Source organism: Simochromis diagramma, unplaced genomic scaffold (assembly GCF_900408965.1).
Source record: "Simochromis diagramma unplaced genomic scaffold, fSimDia1.1 OVJJ01000026.1, whole genome shotgun sequence".
In the NCBI taxonomy this organism is placed as follows: Eukaryota; Metazoa; Chordata; class Actinopteri; order Cichliformes; family Cichlidae; genus Simochromis; species Simochromis diagramma.
Genome location: NW_024386985.1, coordinates 6,394,721 through 6,416,065, shown reverse-complemented (window position 1 = coordinate 6,416,065; position 21,345 = coordinate 6,394,721). Strand labels below are relative to the sequence as shown.

At 43.9% G+C, this 21,345-nt stretch overlaps 1 protein-coding gene across 2 annotated transcripts; it reads right to left on the bottom strand.

The window, feature by feature from the left end:
* Window positions 1-75: 75 nt before the first annotated feature.
* colgalt2 (collagen beta(1-O)galactosyltransferase 2) lies at window positions 76-20,836 on the bottom strand. 2 transcript variants are annotated; one of them, XM_040039826.1, is made up of 12 exons: window positions 20,519-20,836; window positions 8,862-8,972; window positions 8,621-8,738; window positions 7,451-7,585; window positions 7,158-7,362; window positions 5,758-5,877; window positions 5,354-5,427; window positions 4,987-5,093; window positions 4,551-4,683; window positions 3,316-3,443; window positions 2,972-3,178; window positions 76-1,233 (listed from the first exon to the last, which is right to left on the bottom strand). In XM_040039826.1, the coding sequence occupies exons 1-12, from the start codon at window positions 20,752-20,754 to the stop codon at window positions 960-962; spliced, it is 1,848 nt and encodes a 615-aa protein (XP_039895760.1). In that variant the 5' UTR covers window positions 20,755-20,836; the 3' UTR covers window positions 76-959. The 2 variants fall into 2 exon arrangements, 1 of the variants encoding a protein (XP_039895760.1); XR_005697018.1 differs by having other exon boundaries at window positions 1,120-1,233; window positions 1,488-3,178.
* Between the last annotated feature and the right edge of the window lie 509 nt (window positions 20,837-21,345).

Here is a 21,345-nt window from a genome sequence, read left to right as displayed (position 1 = left end):
AATAACCTAATTTCTGTAAGAACACTGATAACATCTGCATCAGTTTATCCTGCAGAGTCAATGAAAACACAGAAATAGAGAAGAAGTTTTATTAGTTCAGCCCAGCAGCACAACTGAACAAAGACCATGTGGACATGAAAACTTTTGATAATCCAGTTTTTCCAAAATATTTAGCACACATAATTGCAAAAGCATGTGTCTGAAACGGCATATCACGCATCGTTCAGGCGTTATGTAGTGTGAGACTGGCGCTCTGAATTCCTAACCAGCAGGTCCAGCCTGCTGCACAGCAGAGACTTTGGGTCTGTTACCCCCCCGCGTGGCGAGAAAAGGACTTTTATTTACTTTGTGTGCTTCTGACATCATTTGAAGCAGTGACACTCTTGGGTACGATACATCAGCCTCCCTCCTCCCACACATGTTCAGCTCTATAAACACGTGCATATGTCCACACGCACACGCAATAACACCAAAGGGATGCTGATGGGCAGTTTCTCACGCTTAAAGCTTACAGAGTTGTTTTAGGAAAGCTTTTAGTTTCTTTTATTCTTCCACTAAAACACATCTGTTTTCTTTAAATAAAATATAAATTTAAACTGTGATTTTTTTTCACATCCTGCAAATGATGCTAGTTGTCTTCCATGTGTCGCTTGGATTTTTTTCAGGCCCAATGGTCTCCACATGCTGAGAGGAGGCAAGTGGGAAATAAATAAAGCTTTTGTCAAACGCCTGCTGGCCCTCGTCCCAGTTTCTTCATCCCATCCTCTTCCTCTGTGCGTCCTCTGTGCCTCCTCAGGTAGCAGACAAGGCTGACAGCTCAATACTGCCTTTATCCGTTTGGACACCTGTGCTATGCATGCACAGAGTGTCTGCTTGTACTGTCTTTTCAGTGTGTGTACGCATGGCATTCACTGTGTGTTTTTTTTCTAAACACGAGTCTTTCTCTTCGAGTCTCCGTATCACAGTTCATCACGCGACGCTCGGGCCGCAGGAGGCGGCGAGTCTCCCGTCACGCTGTTTTGCGCCACGGGCCGGATGCGACCCTGCTGGGCCGTTTTGCGGGCGTGCTGCCGGTCCCAGTCTGTCGCCACGGCATCATCGTCCCAAATGGTGGAGGTCTCGGTGTCGCTGATGTACCCCGGCTCTCCGGTGTAGTGCGTGGGATAGATGAGCAGCGGCTCCACGGAGAAGGCCTTCAGGTCTCGGGGCCCAAAGTGAGACATGTACTCAACGCTGAGAATATAGAGGAGAGGAAGAGGAGGGGCGTAAGAGACAACGTTGAAACAAACTTCATGATGATAACAGCAAATTTGTTTTACTTTGGCTGCAGACAAGAACCCAAATTCTTTGTACATGAAGTCAGAGGAGACACTATATGGATAGAAATATTGCGCCACACCTCTTAATATTTAAATAAAGCACTTAGCACAGTAAAGGTGAATATATTTGGTTTGTGGTGTGTTTATCTTTTTCAAAATCTCACTTACATGAAACAGACCAGGCAGTTCTAATTCCATGTTAAAAGCCCGTTAACACTCCACAAGGACGGTGAAACCCTACACCTTTATTAGTGCTGAAAGGAGCTGCTGCCTCTTCCACACAATGAGGTCTTTCACTCTGGCTTCACTGTCAGATATTCCTCTTTCTCCTGTTTTTGTGTATTTGTGAGCAAAGACGGGGATGGAAAACAACAAAATCCCACACGAAAAATGGAGCTGATAACCCCTGCTGTTTACGCGCTAGTATCGTACAACACATGGCACTTTTTCCCCCGCACACTTTTCCACATTTCCCTCACAAACTCTCTCACTGTTGAATACACACAGCGTATTTGTGTAGTAATCTATACACTCCACGCTGGACACACATCGCCGTATATTTATATAGTAACACACACACTTGCACAGTGTTCATCTTATGCACACCCCCACACTGGGAACTCTATCAATGGGAATCCTGTCCCTCTTTCCACAACCAGCAGGAAAAGCCGTGCTGGTCTACATTCCTCAAAGAGAGAGGAGGAAGGGGGTGGAGACGTGGGTGACACAGGGACACAGGAGGTGTACAAAGAAGTAAATTTTGCAGAGGAGAATGTAATAAAGCGCTAAGGAGAACGTGCAAAGAATGGCGAAAAAAAAAGGAGAGCCAAGAAGAGTGGACGCCACAGCGTGGCAATGAAGGTGCTACGCTAAAATAACGTGGGGGGGGGGGGGGCTGAGCAGGAATTCCCAAGGAAAAAAAGAACGAAAGAGAAAAGCCGGCATTGTGTCTCGTGTAAGGCACCGTACCCAGTGAACCCCCAGAACAATCCCAGCCCTGTGGGCGAGGAGCACAGAGAGGGGGAATGAGCTGGTGCTGCCGAGAAAAGCAAAGAAAGCGGGACAAGAGAAAGTGAAAAATGATGGAAGCAGAGACATTACAAAGAACATAACAGACAGATGTTGTGGTTCACCACCAGAGCACAAACTAGAAATCTGTGCACTGCCGCGCAGTCTAAAAATCACAACAGAGACATGCGCACGCGTGTCCGTGTCTATGTCTATGTATAGATAATTACTGCATAGAAACTGCTTTATTTCTGTGCTGCTTCATTGCCCTTTGAGTATGACTTTTTATGCATAAACTGCATCCACGCATGCCAAAAGTCCATACACTTTTAAATTTAGCCTTGGCTATGTCATCCTCTCCACGTGGATCACCTGATCTACTCTTAGGTAAGAGTGCAGTGCACCTGCGATCATCTATTTGTGGTCCTCAGTAAATATTTGCCCGTCTGTTCAGAAACCAGACCGTCTAAAGGGTCTTTGTCTGAGTATCACACAGAGGCGTTGTGTCCTGTACCGTTGTGCAGTCCTTAAATAAAACCCTCTTCCTCTGCATCCCATCCATGTTATTTACAGTGTATCAGATTAAGCACATTTCACGTAATCGCTGTAATTTAAAATTAAAGAGGAGGGTCGTAAAGACAGACTTGGGGTGTTTGTTGAACATGATGGGCAGGAACTCGTCAACAGGGAGCATCTTAGGCAAAGGCTGAGCAGCCAGCAGCTTTCTGGCCCCTCGGTGTGACAGTGCGTAGCCGAGCGTCCAGTAGGAGTAGTCAGCCTCGACTAGGTTGTTTACACCCTCCACTGACCGCTCCGGCTGCTGCACCTGCATGCGTTTACGGCCCACGTAGCTGAAAACAGACCAAGACAAATGCAGCTTTAACCAGGCTTCGTTTAAATGTGCTCGAATGACACGCATTCATAAAAATAATGAAAAACCAGAAGATTTCTGATCTGAATATAACTAATGTCAAGCAAGTGATCTCACATCAGGTCCCAGTCCAGCTGGGTGTTGTCTGTGTCATCCATTATGGCCTGCAGCCGTCGCTTAAACCTGGGCTCAAACCTCACGTCATCCTCTAAAACAAGAACCTTCTGGAGGTCACGCTCCACCACCTGACGGTGACAAAACACAAACACTGGGGTTAAAATGAAAGCATGCCACGAGTGCTGCTCTCCTTGATTTTTGGCCATCGTTTTCTGCGGTGACTGTTTTTTTAAAACCGAAAAGCTGAGTCACCTTAACTCAGTGTTGGTTTTTCCTCGTTTTACTGTAGCAATCAACGATGCTGTGTCTGTCTGTCTCTTCTTTGGCCAGTCATGAGTGAGATTAACAGCTTACAGCCATACCACCCTGAGCACACCTGAACGTGTCTGACCTCGGAAGCTAAGCGGCGTCAGGTCTGGTTAGTATTTGAATGGATGACCGCCTGGGAATGCCACGTGCTCTAAGATTTCAGATGGGGGGTGGCGACACAGCAATGGCCACTCTGGACCAAAATTTGTTCACACTTGCACTTTATGTAGTCCTGTGTTGATTGTCTGTTATATGTAGCACCAAGGTCTTGGAGGAACGTAGTCTCACTTCACCTGTGTACTGTGTCACTGCACATTGTTGAAATGACAATAAAGGCACTTGATTTGACTTGATCTGTTCATGTAGGTCATGAAGTCAGGCACCAGTCTCTGTACATCAACCAATAGCTCCCTATGTTTCCTGCTCCCTCTGTGAGCTCTTCTCAAACTTACAAAGCACCTCCTTTTCATAGTGTTACTTATTTAATCAAAGCCACTCAGTCATGAGAAAAAGAGATTTCACAGGTCTACATAAAGCCTTGTGAAAAATCAAGTACACTAGAGGATTCAGCACTTTCCCGTTTCATTGTACTATTGTAATAGAAATCACTGCGCAATGACAATAAAGAGTTATCTTACTTGAAACACCACTTTAAGCAGCAGTGACAGCATCCAACTACAAATATAATCGATATAATATAATATAAATATATATCAAATGATCTCAAAGTTTTTTCTGTTAATTAATAAATCATTATATTAATTTTAATATCAGAGTGTCAGACACCAGCTACTCCGAAGGAATTAAGTATTCAGTAAAACAAAACTTTAGCAAGTGGAATCGATGCTTTTAAGTTTGAACACTTTAAAAAAAAAAAAAAAAACCTTCTTTATCTGATTAAGTGCTTTTGCTCTCCCTGGCCTCACCTGTGTCCATATAGAGTGATGGCTGAGGAAGCAGCCGATCTCCCCTCTGGTCAGTACCCGACCAGAGTACGGGTCCTTATAGCCTGGCAACATCTCTATTCCCAATCTCTGCAGCTGGGACGTATTCAAAGCCCTGAGAGAGGGAACAGATTGAAAAAACGATGAAAAACATCATATATCTACAGTTTACACTCACTGCTTTGTTAGTCATCAGTAAAAACAGCCGCGGTGCCGTGCAAATAAACACAGGAAAAGGGACTAGAACATTCTCATTTGTGGATTAAAATAAGCAGAGGAGGAAAAACCAGTCAAGTGTATTTCTACAAAAGCAAAGTATCTGTAGCATAAAAACACGCTTTTGTGACTAAATTAAAGAATATATGGCTTGGATTTAATCATCATCGGATTCATGGATGCGTGTTTGTCTGGAACGTACTTCCCGTCCACTGCGTCTATCAGCGTGGAGTGAAGCCCCAGTGCGGCCATTGTTTTCAACATCCTGGTGCTTCTGTCCAGCCGGCGCTTGAGGTTGATCAAGAAAATCTAAGCAAGCAAAGAAAATAAGAGACATAAGAAAAAACTGTGAAAGTGCAAAGAGACAGTTTTGGTTGCACTCTTGTTCCTCTGGGCAGAGCCAGCACTCACAGAAAAAATGATTTTTAACCATAAACATGAAGGATTTAATCATTAAAATGTGACAGTATAAACTAATGTACATTATATATATAACATTTTGCTCTTAATTTACATGTAATCAGATTACTCTAAGTCAGCATTCTGGGCACAAGCATTTTTTAACTCACTTCATCAAAGCCCATCCTGCTCTGGGGGGATGGTGGAGAGTACAAATACTCGGACGGCTCGATATCGTGGTCAACTGTTGACACAGAGAGGAGGGAGGTGAAGGGTTATAACAGGATAAACAGGACTAGTAAAAGCCTGAACTTCCTCTTGATTGTGATGGTTCATTTGATTAGGTTTATATGAAAGCTCAGCAGAGGGAGGAGTAGTAACAGAAGTCAAAGGGAAAGAAAACAAGAAGAAATGGGGGTGGCATGGATAAACAGAGCGGGGAGGGCAGCAAGATCGCAATCATGGAGGGTCATGGCGGTCAAGAAAGAGAAGAAGCCAGGCTGAGAGGCGGAGTAATCAAGGAATGACAGATAGCAGTCACAATAAGTGTGTAGTAGAGTGTGTTTGTACTCACTCAGAGCCTCTGTGATGGTGTGTATGAAACTCTCGCTTTCATCTTCAACATTTTGCTGTGCCTTGAGAGGGACGGGCAGGAAGCCATAGTGCTCTCTGTTACACACATACATCTGCACACCTAAGACACACACACACACACACACACACACACACACACACACACACACACACACACACACACACACACACACACACAGGGATGTAAACATAACCTCTTGACCCAAATTAGACTACTTGGGGCCCTCGCCCCTCCTCTCACGTGCACACAGTAAATAATCTCTGAAACCAAACAGAAACTCTTCCCAATCACAACCTGAATGAGAGCGAGAGGCTGCACAGGCTTGAAATCATATAAATACACTGATCGGGCAGGACATTATTACCACTGACAGGTGAAGTGAATAACACTGATTATCTCTGCAGCCGTCAGTATCTATTAAAAGGTCCAGGGAAGGAAGAGTGGCGACCCAGCAACAGGGTCATGGGCGGCCAAGGCTCACTGAAGCACGTGGGGAGCGAAGGCCGGCCCACCAGCAGACGAGCTGCTGTTGCTCAAACTGCAGTAACAGTTCATGCTGATAGAAAGGTATCAGAAAAGTTTGAGATGTTGACTCCGCCTCCAAATTCCCCAGTTGCAGCCCAAGGATCCATGGAATCTCCAGCTCACAGCTAACAGGACTGAGAGGATCTGCTGCTAACATGCTTGTGCAGATACCACAGCACAGCTTCACCGGTCGACTGGAGTCCATGCTTCGACGGGCAACATCTCTATTCCCCATCACAGTATTAGGCAGGTGGACATAATCGGTCTGATCGGTGTATGAGCTGATGATGGTGCCTTGTTTATGCCCAAACATGTTTCAATGCTGCAGAACGTTTGAGATTTTATTACATTTGTGAATGACTCCGGTCTAACACGCGCAGTGAAATAATGCACAACTGCAGGCACCTAAATGCACAGCTATACATGCTGAAACAAATTTTGAAGAAGACGTCTTTGTTTCTTTCTGTGTCTTCGGGTTTGCATCTGTTAGTGCTTTTCCTTCTTCCAGAAGATCAATCCTAACAGTCGCATTTGTTCCATATCGGATTATGCAAATCCACAAACACAGATTTGGTTGCACACACTTACAAAGCTCCCCCATGTTCAGCAAAGAAGACACATGGATCCATTTATCTTACTCTCTTACTCATGTACCTTAATTTGACACATGTGCATGAAACCAATGAAGCGCTCTGTGTTATACAACAGTAAACATCTGCACAATAAAAAAGTTTGCAAAAAAATGCAGGTGCATGAATGAAGTCATAGATAGCTCAGAGTTCAACACGGTGAAGCTGCCATAAGGCATTTCTCTCCTTTTGTGGTCTGCTGCGAGCAGGGAGATTCAAACTGACCTGCTTGACGTGCCGAGAAGGCAAAAACTATGATGTCATCAAATGCCCAGCTGTAGTCTGGGTGAGGGGGGTAGAAAGCCAGGTCCCCGCTGGATTCACGACGCAGGTCCAATAGGAAGGTGCTGTGCACCATGGGAACGGGGAAGCAGCCGAGCCGCTTCCACTCCCTGATTGGCTGGTAGTCTGGGGTTCGCTTGTAGTAACCCTGACATGAAGGACGGAGTTTAAAAAAACGGCAGGCTGATTAATAAATCCGGATTAGTGGATGGACGGAGGGTTGAATTTAACTGTACCTGTGGAGTCATGCCACACCAGAAGTTAGAGTAAAGAGAGCGCGATTCTAACATGGGAGCCACCAAGGTTAAGTTCTCAGCCATCATCAGGTTCAGCACGCGAGGATTAGTCAGCAGGTTGTCGCTGTCCACAAACTGAAGAGGAGCAGGCGAGAGCAATTACAAACAAAGAACACGAAACATGAAATTACAGAGATTTCATATACGCAGACGTTAGCTTGAACACAGTCACAGCTTCTTCAAAAAAACAGCACTCAAAAATTCATTAACCGTCAAAATGTAATAAGCTTTAACTGATATATTTTACATTGTACATCAGACAAAACAAACCATTTAAATATAAAAAGTAATTATACACCATTGTGTACACATCTAAAAATTATTTAATGCTCTCACTGCAAACAAAGCTAAACATAATATCACTTCAAACACGCAAATCACATAAACGTTAGCTGTTTGGCGTCTGCTTTACACATACGGGACACTTTGTTATTAAGTTTCTGTCAGAGTAAAGAAGTTAAACTACCGACTGAATCCCTGAGATATGTTTAAATATCGTCTCAGGTTTTCTACATGATAAAGAAAAGCTGCTGTAGTGAACAAAAGGCCTCTGTTAGCATGACTCTTTGGGCTTAGAATGCAAGAAATTAATGTGTGTGTGAATAAAAGTTTGTGCTGATACACAGAAAATGTCTTTCTTTTTTCTCCGGAACCATTGTAGAACAAAAAAAAAAAGACATTTCTACAGTTGATCGTGAAAAATGGAAATTTCTTTTGTTTTACTTATTTACTTTGGTGCAAATAAATGAGCTACACGACATCTTTATCAGTAGGAAGAGCTGTAAACCCCCATCAAAAATCAGTCCTAAGTTTGAGCCCTCTTTCACATCCTAAAAAAGCTATCAAGCAGGTCGGATTGGAGTCCTTGCCAGGCTGATTCTGGTTCACGGGCCTTATGTTTGACACCCCTGCCTTTAAGGATCACAGCAGCACACAACCAGCCACCAGAATGATCCACTGGTGCAAATGTCATTGGCTGATTTGATTTTGTTCTGAGGTTTAATATGGCTGTAAGCACTCAGCGGGATACTGGCTCTGCTTCTAGATTCTGGGGAAAGAGCTTCAGGGTAAATACCTACTGCACATTTAAATTTAAACTAAAGAGGTTACCAGGATGTAGTCAGCCCATCGTTCCCGGGCGGCCTTCAGAGCAGCCTGCCTTAGCTTCATTACATGGTTGAATCTGGAAGGAGGCCAGTGTTTAGGGCCCCATTCGTCTGTGTAGGACCTGAGAGAAAAAACACACTTCTTCAGTGTCCACTATCCCATCAATGGGCACAAATGACTGATGAAGAGAGGAGGAACTAGACTTGGTCTAAACGGGTCTGATGAGTGATTCTCGTGGATTTACCTCGGCTCCTCCATCGGTCTCCACTCCACGTAGTGGTAGACGTGCTGAGCTCTCTTCAGCCATTCTCTTAACATGGCGGTGGTGTTGTCCACATTGTGGTCTGTCGCTGCCCTAAATGACCAACGCAGACAACACAGGACTCCATTCAATGAACAGCCACAAGTTCAACTGGAGAAACAACAGCACAGCTTGTTCACACGCATCTGCTGAACACTTCTCCTGAGCACACCACGCCAGGACTGTTTTCACTGTGCAGAAACAAGAGGAAGTGAAGAAGAGTCGAACACAACGCTCAGAACTGCAGACTGTGGTCAGCTTGATGTAACATGGAAGAGGTAGGTACTCTCTTCCATGTCAAGGGAAGAGTGTTTCTTCCTAAGTACTGTCCGTTGTTACAGCAGGCAGTTTCAGTGTTGCAGAGCCTCTTTGCTGCCTAATTAACTGCAGTGGTGGAGAACAGGCAAAGTCTCATGAGTCACCGTGCAGGGAAGTGTTACTGCAAGCCTACCGTAACCCTGCTTTAAGCCTGACTGCTAGGTTTTGAACAATTATGAGCGCTGACAAAGAGAATCATTAAACCACTCCAACTTTGGGCACAAAGACTTAAAAAAGCAGGAATAACTGTAGATACAACTGTCTTTAGCTTCATTAAATTGTGAATGTTGATGCAATGTTATTGGAGCAAACAATAAAATGTTACAATGCAATTACTTCTGTCAAGCCTCACCCTAACCCTAAAACATGTCCAAAGTTATAACTTAAAGAAAAACTGTTTATGATATGATCCCATATGAATACATAAACAGATTTAGACCCCGAAAAACAGCAGAAATACCTGTAAGCATCGGGGTGTCACCCCTGTGGTTTGCACTCTTTCTTTGCAAAGATTTCCACTTGAGCTAACAGCTGACTCAGAGGAGACAGTGTGACTACTGTATGTGTGAGCGGGAGCTTGTGTGGATATATAAATCTGTGCGAGAGATCTTAAGACCATAAACATGCCCTCGTTGTAGTTTTTGCGATCACTTCACTTTTTGGGGCAGCAGAAAAATAAACGTCACCAGCCACAAACTCACTTTACTTTTAAAATGTCACTTAAGGAGGAGAGGTCAACAGATCTGGAAGCAGAAGCCATTTGAATGTGTGTGTACAAACACACACAGATGGAGTTTTCCACTGCTTGCTGTAATATTCCCTACTGTACTGTCTCCAAAATCACACCCAGTTTTAGTCTGGATGAACAGAGACAGAAACACCAACACGCCCAAACTTCGCTCCTGTCTTCTCCTTCCATATTTCACACACACACACACACACACACACACACACACACACACACACACACACACACACACACACACACACACACACACACACACACCTGCTCTCTGTACAATAAGCATTTGCTTACATGCTCATTATCTTCATATAATTACATGTAAATAAATTACATCCATGAAGAAAACAGATGTGCAGTCTTGCATTGTACACGGAGGTTAGTCTGACCATCAGGGCGCGCTTATGTTTGGGCTTTAAGTCAACTTCAATCGGGCCAATAAACTCTCCGTCCGACATGAACAGCTGGAGAGAACCACAAGCTATATGATCAATAACTCTAATAGCATGTGTGGTGTGTGCACGTCAGTACTTGTAGATGTGTGCGGCAGACCACGAGGATGTTCAGAGCTGTGTTTTACAGCAGCATGCCTGTGTTTGGACATTTTAAATATACCCGTCTGCCCGAGTGCGTCGAAAGTCAAACGTAAGTAAAAGCAGGTGCACAATTCTAAGCAAGAGAGCAACAAAGGCAGAAAGAAGCTCTTGATGAATAGCTGCTGAACACACTGAAACACCTGGTAATAAGCAGATGTGCCCACACATTACACATTTTTTCATCTGCTAAACAGCATTTCGCTCCAGGACATGAATATGTTCCCACATGCCAGCTCTGACGAACAGATCCAGCTCCAGGCGGAGGGTTTGACAAAAATAACAATGCGAGGCACGAGAAACGGGGACGTAACGTACAGCGAGCACGTGCACGGATGGGACACGAACGATGGGCGAGAAGTGTTGAACGAGTGACTTAAAGTGAAAGGAGAAGAAAAGTGGCTTTGTGTTTGGTAAACATACGCTGAAAAAAATCATTTTAAACTGTTTTCAGTTAAGACTGAGCACTTTAGTGAATACCTCACAGAGCTCATTAAAATCACTTCCAAACCAAAGATTGTCCTGGCTTTGTTTTGCCCACACCATATTAAAATACTAATGATGCTTTTGTTCAATCTGCAAGGATCTAAATCTCTGCAGAGTTCTATTTTATTTTTATAGGCTCTTTTTGGCAGGATGCTGTGTCCAGGTAACCGGCCAACTGAAGGTTGATGGGTGTCTTCAAATAAGCAGCAAACAGTCTGCAGCCTCTTACAAATGGTTTGGAAAATATGGGAATGACTGATTTTAGAATAATTGTCCTCTGTTAAGAGGAATTTGTAGCTAAAGCCTAAAAGTATACTATACATACGTTGAATGTTACTTATTCAATAGCTGGTAGAAACAACTTTGGCTGTAAGAACTCAAAGAAACTTTATCAGTCTCTCTCATCACTGTGGAGGAATTTTGACCCACTCGTCTTTACAAAGTTGCTTCAGTTCATTCATTGAAGTTTTGGGGAATTAATTTATGCACAGCTCTCTGACGGTCAGCTTGAGGTCTGGACTTTGGACCGCTGCAGCAGCTTGATTCTTTTCTTTTTCATCTGTTCTGCTGGAGATTTGCTGCTGTGCTTGGGATCATTGTCCAGTTGTATGACCCAGTTTGGTCCCAGCTTTGACCGTGGGACAGACATCACATTTGACTCGATATATACAGAGGATTTCATGGTCCACTCGATGCCTGTAAGGTGCACAGGTCCTGTGGCTGCGAGACAAACTCACGCCCTCCACCACCGGTTTTACAGTTGATACGAGGTATTTGCATCTCCATTTGGATCTATCCAAAGAACATTGTTCCAGAAAACTTGCAGTTTTACATAGTATGACCCAAACTGTGGACTCTGAGATGGAAATCTTGAGGGGTTTTTTTCTGACCTTCATCATCTGACCTTCAGCTCAGGTTGCTGGCCTTATGATTAGGATCATTGATAATGTTGTTCCTCATTAGTTTTGTTGGCACTGCTGGGTGCTCACACTGACTGAAGATCAGTTAATGAAGTGCAGTTGATTAGCAGCACCTGCCTGTGTTTCACACACTGATTCTGCAGCTTGGCTGTTCTTCTTGAATAAATAAAAAGACAGTGTTTCTATTTATGTGTTTCTATTTATCTGAGGTTGTATTTTCCTAATGTTAGACCTGCTAAGGATTATTTCTATAATGTCCTGATACATAAAACATTAGCATTTATAGTATTTTCACAGTAACCGTGTGCAGCATCACAGCTTCCGTCTGGGTACATAAATACAAATTAAGCTATTGAGAATGATCCGCAGCTGCTTTAGAATTAAGTTTGCTTTCTGACTCTTTCCCCCTGAAACACATCCTGTTTGGCTGCCGCTCCTGCAGCCCAGCCCCTCTGAGCACTAAGAGCTCCGAGCACACTGTGATTTTCCATTACCAACATTGCATCTTAGTGTTCCTTATGATTTCTGAACATGACAAACTTAGCAATGTATGAATCCAAGCACCATGTGCACACAATGTGCACATGTGAAACAAACAGACCGAGGCTTCTGTGTATGGGCACACAGAAAACACACTTACCCAGAGTCGACCTCATTTTCTGCTCCTCATCACGTTTGCCGAACAGCCGGGGCTCCAACTCATTCGATCTTACTGCATTCATTCTTTATTACAAGGCAACTATCATCCTTTCTGGTGGATTTCCTCTACCTTTAGGCTGGATCAGCGAGACCTCAAAGAGCCCCTGAAGTTTCTTTCAAATCCTTCAGCTGTGCTGAGATGATACTTAAACCTCTGCAGCTTTTTGTCCCTCTAGCTATGGGAAGTAAGATAAAAATGGATGTGCAGGCGTTGATGCACAGGGATGCAACACGATTCAATAACTGGGTAAATGCAACAATTTAGGATCTTGGATTTATATCCCCCTTCTTCATCATTCCATAACCTTTTTATTTTCCTCTCCTGCCCGATACTGTCCCCTCATCACCGTTTTTTAAGGTTAGGGTAAGCTGCAGCCTCATTATTCTGTTGCCTGCAGCTTTGGGGTTAGGCTCAGCATCTGGATAGCACATGCTTCCTGAAGCCTCACCTACACATCCCATCACTCCTTCTCTCTATCACTTTATGGAAGATATTTGTTCTTCCATAAGAGCTTTTCAGCAATCTGCCTTTTAAACTTTAATCCCTATTGGACCAATCACATGCTGCATTCCCGCCTCATACAGACCCCAGATTTCATGTTTCACAGGGCTGGTGTAAGAGCAGTGGATTAGTGTAAAATAAAGCAATAAAAGTAGCATGTGCACACAGTGTTACACGTGAGACAAACAGAGTGAGGCACGATAAAAACAAATCATTTTAAAAAATGTTCATAAAGGAGTCAAAAATTTAAAGACTCTGGGCAATGTTTTGTAATAACATTGCATAAAAATGATTACCAACATTATTTCACACACTCTTCCTTATGGTTATCCAAGCCAGAAAGGTGAGCCAGATATTCTGACTTTAAGCACAGAGGCTTGACTCTGAGATTGGCCCATTGAGGTAAACACAGTTCTGAAAGGCCCAGGAGGCTAGTATCAGCTGACTGTTTATTCAAAAAACTATCTAATATCACTGCCAATAATGACTGGGTGCTGCATTTAATTAGGGAGTAAGAGTACCTCTTACAGGCGTGAACACTGATGCCTTTAAAACATAATAACTATGATACAGGGTGTGCTTCTTTGGGTTGACTTTGCTATACAGTCCGTAGGCTGACGTGGCTGTCGGCTTCTTGACGGCCCGGCGGGGCAAAGGGGAAAGGGGTGGGGGTGGATGGTCAGAGAGAGATGGAGGAAGAACAGAGAAGAGTAGGGAGCGGTGAGCTGAGACGTCTGGACTGAAATTCCTCATGACTTTCAGGGTCAACAAAAGTACCCAAGGCCAACAGACTCACACTGTAGTGTAATTTCTGGCATTCATATTCAAGGCTCGAAAAAGATAGTCATCAAATGTTAGAGAAGGACAGCACTGAAGCACAGAAGAAATGAGCCCCTCTCATACAAGCCTGCAGTTTGAGAGCAAAGCGCTCTACCTGAGATCTCGACAAGAAGGATTTTAAATTCATATGGTTCTCGCTTTAATATCATGTAAAGGTTGAAGGATTCTATCATTCAATCTGCCTCTACGCATGAAATCATGTGACATGTGATACACGAGTTTTCTTACCACGGCAGTTACAGAGGCCAGAGCCCACATATACAGAAAGACATCCATTCACATTTTAGTCAACTCAATAAACTTATAATTATATAATTATCTCAAAATGGTTTAAAGTGAAGTACATAATTTTGCTTTTAGATCCTGTTTACATGTAATTAATAATCATATATTATAAACTAATACAGTTCTTGCGTGTGCATCTGTCCTATTTTGGTCATCCTTGTGGATCGAGCAGCTGACTGAAGCTTCTGAATCTGAATAACTCAAAAGAATGCATGTATGAAAGAGCAGCTAGAAGAAAGACATGCATTTAAAGTGGCAGCAAATATACTACAACAAGATGATACACTAAAAAGTGGCAATCCCAGGCTCTAGTATTACATTTTCATGATTTAAAAAACTCACAAGACAAAGTTTAACTGATCAGTTTCACAGAATTATCTCAACATACTGCTCTATATGCTGTTGATATGACTGTGTATGATTGTGTATGTCTCCCTGAATCTATTTTTTAAACTCACAGGACACCATCTCAGTGTTCACAGGAAGCTGTTCTCAGTTTTTTCAAGTTAATCTCAGGTGAGTTTTGGCTTTTTTTGGCACCAAAACCCTAAATATGTGTTCTAATGTTACGGATATGTAGAGTTAACATGTGTAAACGTGTAAAGTACGTTCGGCCGGTGAATTACATCAATACTTTCTTACTGTAAAAAGAAAAGTTGGAGGTTAAAATGAACAGAAAGACAGAGAGAGAGAAAATCAGCAAAACGTTGAGATGGAAGAAGAGATGGAGGACCAGAAGGATGTCAGGGAAAGAGTGGAAAGGACACAGTGGGGCAGGAGACAAGTCAGTAAAGTGACGCTTAAGTCTAATGAATATCATACTAGTTATGAAAATGTTTTTCTAAATTCTTTACCCGACTAATTCGTTCTTGCCTCCCTCTGAATGTCCCTCGACTTCAACTAATCTAATTTCATACTCAGGCCTCCCTCATCCTATAGACAATACCAAGCTGCCATTGTGTTTAGGTATTTGCAAATTCTACTGCTGGTGTGCTGCCAACGTCTGACCATGCTGCTGAGCTGCTGCGGAGCACATGGAGCATCTAAGCAAGAATTCACCGTCTGGAGTCCAGCACGGGAACAATCATTTCCACTCCGGGGGGGGGAGAGAGAGCGAGAAAGAGAGCGTGAAGAAGAGGCTGAGGGATTGGAGAGTAAATCATCTTTGTTTACTTCACTAGATTGAACAAATATGTCGATGCTAGAGAGAAAACATTCCCATGAAGAGCCTGTTGCTGCGGGGCTGGTCTGTTATCGGGTAAAATATCGGCTGCGTCCTTTCAACTTCACAGAGAGTTGGATGGTGAGGCTGAGCGCGGGGCTGGCAAAGATTAACCTTCGAAGTTACTGTGTTTAGAAAATAGCCGGAGGGCCACATACTGTAATAACTTCTACTAATACCACCTAATGGGCTGGTGTTAAATAAAAGCCCTGTTTCCAGAAAGCTTTCAAGATGCAAGAAAAAATGTGACCACGCTAAACATGCATCTTGTGCTCAGATCAAATTGGTTTAGGATAACTTCACGTTTGCAAAGCAAACTGTGCTGCAGCTGAGAAGAAAAGAGTTTCGTCTGCTCCACTGAGTTTGTGTCATTACCAGCTGCTTATCTGGAAAATGTCACCTTGTGTTTCTGGAATTTATTTTAAAAAATCAGAGCAGATGTTTGAAGAGATTTTAAAGTTTCCCATGGACTGGATGTGACTGCAGTTTTCAAGTGATAATGAGTGGGAGGTAAGAGATGATCATGGACTGTTTCTGGCTCACTGTGGGCCTGGTGGTTATAAAGGGGAAGTAAATGGAAAACCGGGGCAGAGCCAAAGGAGCAGAGTAGAACACACAACCATTATGTGTCTAACAGAACACACACATGTCCACATCAAACACACAGGGTTCATGTGAGAAGAGATGCTGTGCACATGCTTGAAAATCCAGTCATACTTGTAGCAGAACTAAGGAGATCATTAGACACACTCATATTTTTCCTTAGTAAAAAAACTTGGGAAATAAAAAAGCACTTTTCTAATCATTCACAAATGCCCACGCTGTCAGCACTAACTCACAACAGTTTATCCCGTCCTCAAAATTTATTCCATACGCTTGGAGGAGCTGCTCTTCAGAAAAGTCCTGCTCTGTCCCAACAAAACCAAGAACAATTTCTCCTTCACTGGTGTAATTCCACAGAGGAATGAGCCCCGAGGTAACACACCTGGCACGGCAAATCTGCTCCGCGCTCCAAAACCGATAAACGTCTAAGCCCGTTTTATTCTTTCCACTTTCTTCCTCTGTATCAGTCAGAGGGAATATAAAAAGCCTGGTGAGCAAAGGGCTAAAAGAAAGAAACTATGTACTGAAAATCCTGCACAGCATCACAGCTACACTCAGCTTTTACTGGACAATATGACAGAAAACTAGTTCTGCACTGTGAATGCAAAGAACTGCATTCGCAAGAGAATTTTGTGTGTTTGAGCCAACAATAACACAGAGGAACTTTAACAATCAACGCCTATAAGCAGGCACGTGGTGACAGAAGGAAGGAAGAAAACGCTTTCAGCAGGAAGAAACCTCTGCTGCGACCTGTTGGGGGTGAGAGGATGGAGAATGGACAAAAGCTGCACTGGGGAAGATATCGCCAGAGATGAATAATAACTAATAAATGATTGTAATGAATAAACCAGAGAGGGAGATGTATTATTACTACCTAACTCTGATTGCATATGTCACGTTATGTCACGTGACGCACATCGGATCTTTTCGTGATGTCATAATGACATGATAGATCAAAGATACCGTGGCATACCTGGCAGGATCTCCAGAGTACACGGCACACTGTTCACCAAGGCCTTCAGCATGTATTCACACAGCCGTGGAACATTGCGAACTTTTACGCTCATGGTGCCTGAGGCTTTTGGGTGCATGAGGACTTGCAATTATCTCATTATTTAGAAAAAATAAAATAATAGCTGTGGTTGGCTTTTTAGCGTTCCCTGTTATTTTGCAGCTGTGCAATATTTCTATCAATGAAATGTAATGACAAGAACTGCTCATTATGTTAAACGCTATAAAAAACATACCACAAGGACCATTCCCCATTGTGTCTGAGTATAAAGTGCAGTGACGGTCATAAATATGGGTTAAGTGGCTTTACAGGATAATAAACAACATGACATTATGAAAGTGAAAAAGAGAGTCCCCCTGGGAAAAGGCAGCGATGCTGGCGCTCTATTTTCCAGATTGGGTCCACAAATCATCACGACCTCCAACTGAGCACCTGGGAAAGCGCTTCAGATGAACACAGCCTGCAGGCAACACACAGCCGGCAGCCAGCGAAAAGCAGCATTAGCAGGAAACTAATAGGAGGCTGTGCTGGGTTTGAGGTTTTTCATGCATTGTGCATCAAACATAAACACAGTTCAGTGTACGGGGAAATCTCCATCGCCTCCTTTGAAGGTGAAACTCTTAAAACTTTTAACTGGCCAAAGATAAAGCATGAAGTAATCTCAACTCAACCTTGTTTCCTCCTACTGTTACAAGAAGCATCAGAAGAAATACAAGCAATCTAATTTCATTGTTTCCCGTCATGTCCGTGCCTATAAATCACAGAGATGGCAACGCCCTTGATGAGTCACTGAGTTTGACGCTTAAATCCAGTTTCTCTGACCTTATTGTTAGCCTTTCTAAACATCGGCACATTTCTCTTTCAGTGCCCGAAAGGAGAAAAACAACAAGAGGATCGAGGAGAGCAGATTTGGTGGAGCTAGTGTGGGAATGTGGATTAACTAACCTGCTGCCATTGTTGACCACCTTCTCTCTGCACAGCTGCCCCCTCTCCTGCTAATTCCCTGCATTCTTTCACTCTTTAGCAGCAGTGTGAGAGCTTTTTTCAAGCCGCTGCCACTTCTCTGCGAGACCTGTGCCCGCTTGTAGGGGGAAAACTTTTACAGGCGGGCAGTTTTGTCTGACCTTCCCAAAACTGGTAGAGAGTGGTGAAGATCTGAGCGGATGATCAGATTGCCATAGAAACTGGAATAAAATGAAATGGTCATCCCAACATCCACAGCCCTGTCAGGAGAAAATCTTGCATTAGAAATAGCTGTGTGACCTTACCCAGATGATTTAAAGCAGTCAAAAATACTTGAAGACAAAGGATTCAAAACTCTAAAAGCTAAAGAAGCTTCTCAATTTGACATCATATTTTATGTTATTAAAAAGCCGTGGATCCAGTGGAAAATATTTAAGGAACAAACAATTTTCGATTTTTTTTTAATTTAAGTACCGTGAGCTTATTTTACTGAAGACTAGAGAGGACTCTCACTTAAAACATTGGTCTTTCCAGTGTCTCCCTCTAAAAATCACCTGAATCCTTCACCACCTTTCCTGATCTGTTCCTATTGGACTGCATTTTATGAAACGGGTATGGAGAAAGAAAACAGTCCTCTGTGGTGTTCAAGCATGAAGATTCCGAGAGCGAGTACAGTGAGGAACACCGTGTCCCCTCACAAAAGTGAAGCTTCACAGCCACAAACTTTCCCTTTAGGTTTTATCACTTGGCCCATAGACAAGCTGAGGATGGTAGTAAAGCACACCAGCTACGCTCCGGGATGGCTGTGCAACATTAAACCACAGAGTCTTTGGCTCTTACCTTATGGGAACTCCAAACTCATGTCTCTATTTGCCCAAGCAGTCCACAGTCAAACATATAATATAAAATAACAGCTCAGATGCAGTAATGTTGAGGTCATCAGAAGGAATTTGTGTTACTGTTTTATTCTCAAAGTGTTTGCATCACCCATCTATCTGAGGAGCTTCGGACACTCTGATGTTTGGGTTTGAAGCTGTCGCACAGCAGTAATGAGTTTTGTAAAAAATGCTGTAAAACACTCTGACGCGTATTTATGTGTTTAGGGATAACTGAACTACAATTGGGCATTCATTGAGCGGTTTGGCTTACACGATGGGTAACAGTAATGATGACAGCAGAGAAGCACAGAGCTGCAGTGAAACATGTCATTTTCCAGACCGACTTAACCACACAGACACTTTTTGTTAACTTAGAAAAATAAGAACTTTATAAACATTAAAACTGTTTCACTGTTTCCAATTACTCCTCCTTTAAATTACAATAAGGCAGCACCACATATTACAGACTCAGTGTTCTGGAGGTGTTGCTGAAAGTATTATACTGTTATACTGTTATACTTATACTGTTCACATCCTCTTACATCACCGGACGGATGTTAGTGGAAATATTTTAATCAGCTGCACCTAAAACAGACGTGTGTTAGGTGCTGATATGTTTCAAGAACGTAAAGCTTTTTTGTGCTTCTACTTTGACTGCAGGGTACAGAGATGCCTGTCGTAGCTGATGGGGCCCTAAACCACTCACAAAGCCATGGCATCTCAGGCACTTTGGCACTTTGCTGTGTAATGAAGCCTCCCTCCTCTTTGTGAGTCCCTCTAGTGCCTCTGTGTATTCTCCTCAGGGTCTTTCAATTAGACTCTCTGCAAAGAAAAGCAAAACATTCGGCAAGGGAAGGCTGGGAAACAAAGGAAAACACCGAAAGCCGGAGACCAATGCCAACAACATTGCAAAGCTTCAACACAGAGCTGTTTCTATCTGCCATTTCACATGTTTTGCACTTGGATATTTAAGCCTGTGGAAGCCAGAAATCACCCATCTTTGATATGATCCATCAGCCCACAGAACCCACATCCTGGGCACACACACACACACACACACACAGTTTACGCATGACTTCCCGTCCTGCTGTCAGACCAGCTCAGTGTCTCCTTTTATCCCCTTCACCTGCTTTTTATTATCACAGTCAGCTCTATGAGACCAAACGGAACACAGGACCTCACCTGGGGTGAGGCCCCTTCATACCCGGCAGCCCCGCTGCTTTAAAGCCCCGTTTCCGCAGGTTTGTGCTGAATCAGACAGAAGGAACCGTGATTAAGGGTTAAGTCGAACCTAACATGCACAGCAGCCCTTTCATCTTCTCCCACAGTGTGCAATTTGGATGCCGGCAGACACGCGAGTTAAGTACATCATAAAACTCTGCAACAGGTCTCGGAGGTTTCCAAGAATTAACGCGCACACCCGCTGCTTCTCGTTACAGATGCTCAGCATCATGTAGCTCCTGGATGTGCGCTGAGAATCTACGGGCCACTGCCCGAAATAAAACCAGGGTTTGCAGCCTGTGAGTGCGGCTCTCACCAGATCGCTATGCGCTCTTTCGGGTACTCCAGCCTCTCGATGCAGCCCAGGTAGTATGGCAGGCTGTGCGCCGCGTTACGAGCCACGATGGCGATCATAACCTTGGGCTTCAGCAGGGAGGACTCGGGCTTGACCTGCTCCTGCACCGCCGTCACCAGCTCCGACACCCCGCCGGGCACCAGAGCGCACAGCAGCGCCCACAGCACACCGGCTCCCGCAGTCCGGGCAGCTCGCATCGTCGCTTCCAAAATCCGCCGCGGGTCCAGAGAGTGAGGCAGAGAGAGAGGAGTAAGCCGAGGATCAGCCACGCTGCCACTGGGAGGGAGGGAGGGAGGGAGAGAGGAAGGAAGGTGTGGGTGGGTGTAGGTCTCAACACCTCCTTACTCCTCCTACATCCCTGAGGGCTGCTGCTGCCGTGGAGCCCTCATCAAACTTCTCAATTTACTCATAATAATCATTATTATCCAGAGTCTCACGGAGCACCTTGGATTCTAATAAATTGCCTGCTTACAGTAAGCTGATGATTCTTAAATCATCGCTATCAGTTTTTAGGGGCGATCGTGGCTCAAGAGTTGGGAGTTCGCCTTATAATCGGAAGGTTGTCGGTTCGAGCCCCGGCTCGGACAGTCTCGGTCATTGTGTCCTTGGGCAAGACACTTCACCGCCAGTGTCCGGCAGCCTCGCCTTTGTCAGTGCTACAATGCAGCTTGCCATCACCTGTGTGTGAATGGGTGGATAATGTAAAGCGCTTTTTGGGTCCTTAGGAACTAGAAAAGCGCTATATATCCATTTAGTAAACTGGGGTAAGTGAGCCCCGCTCGCTATAC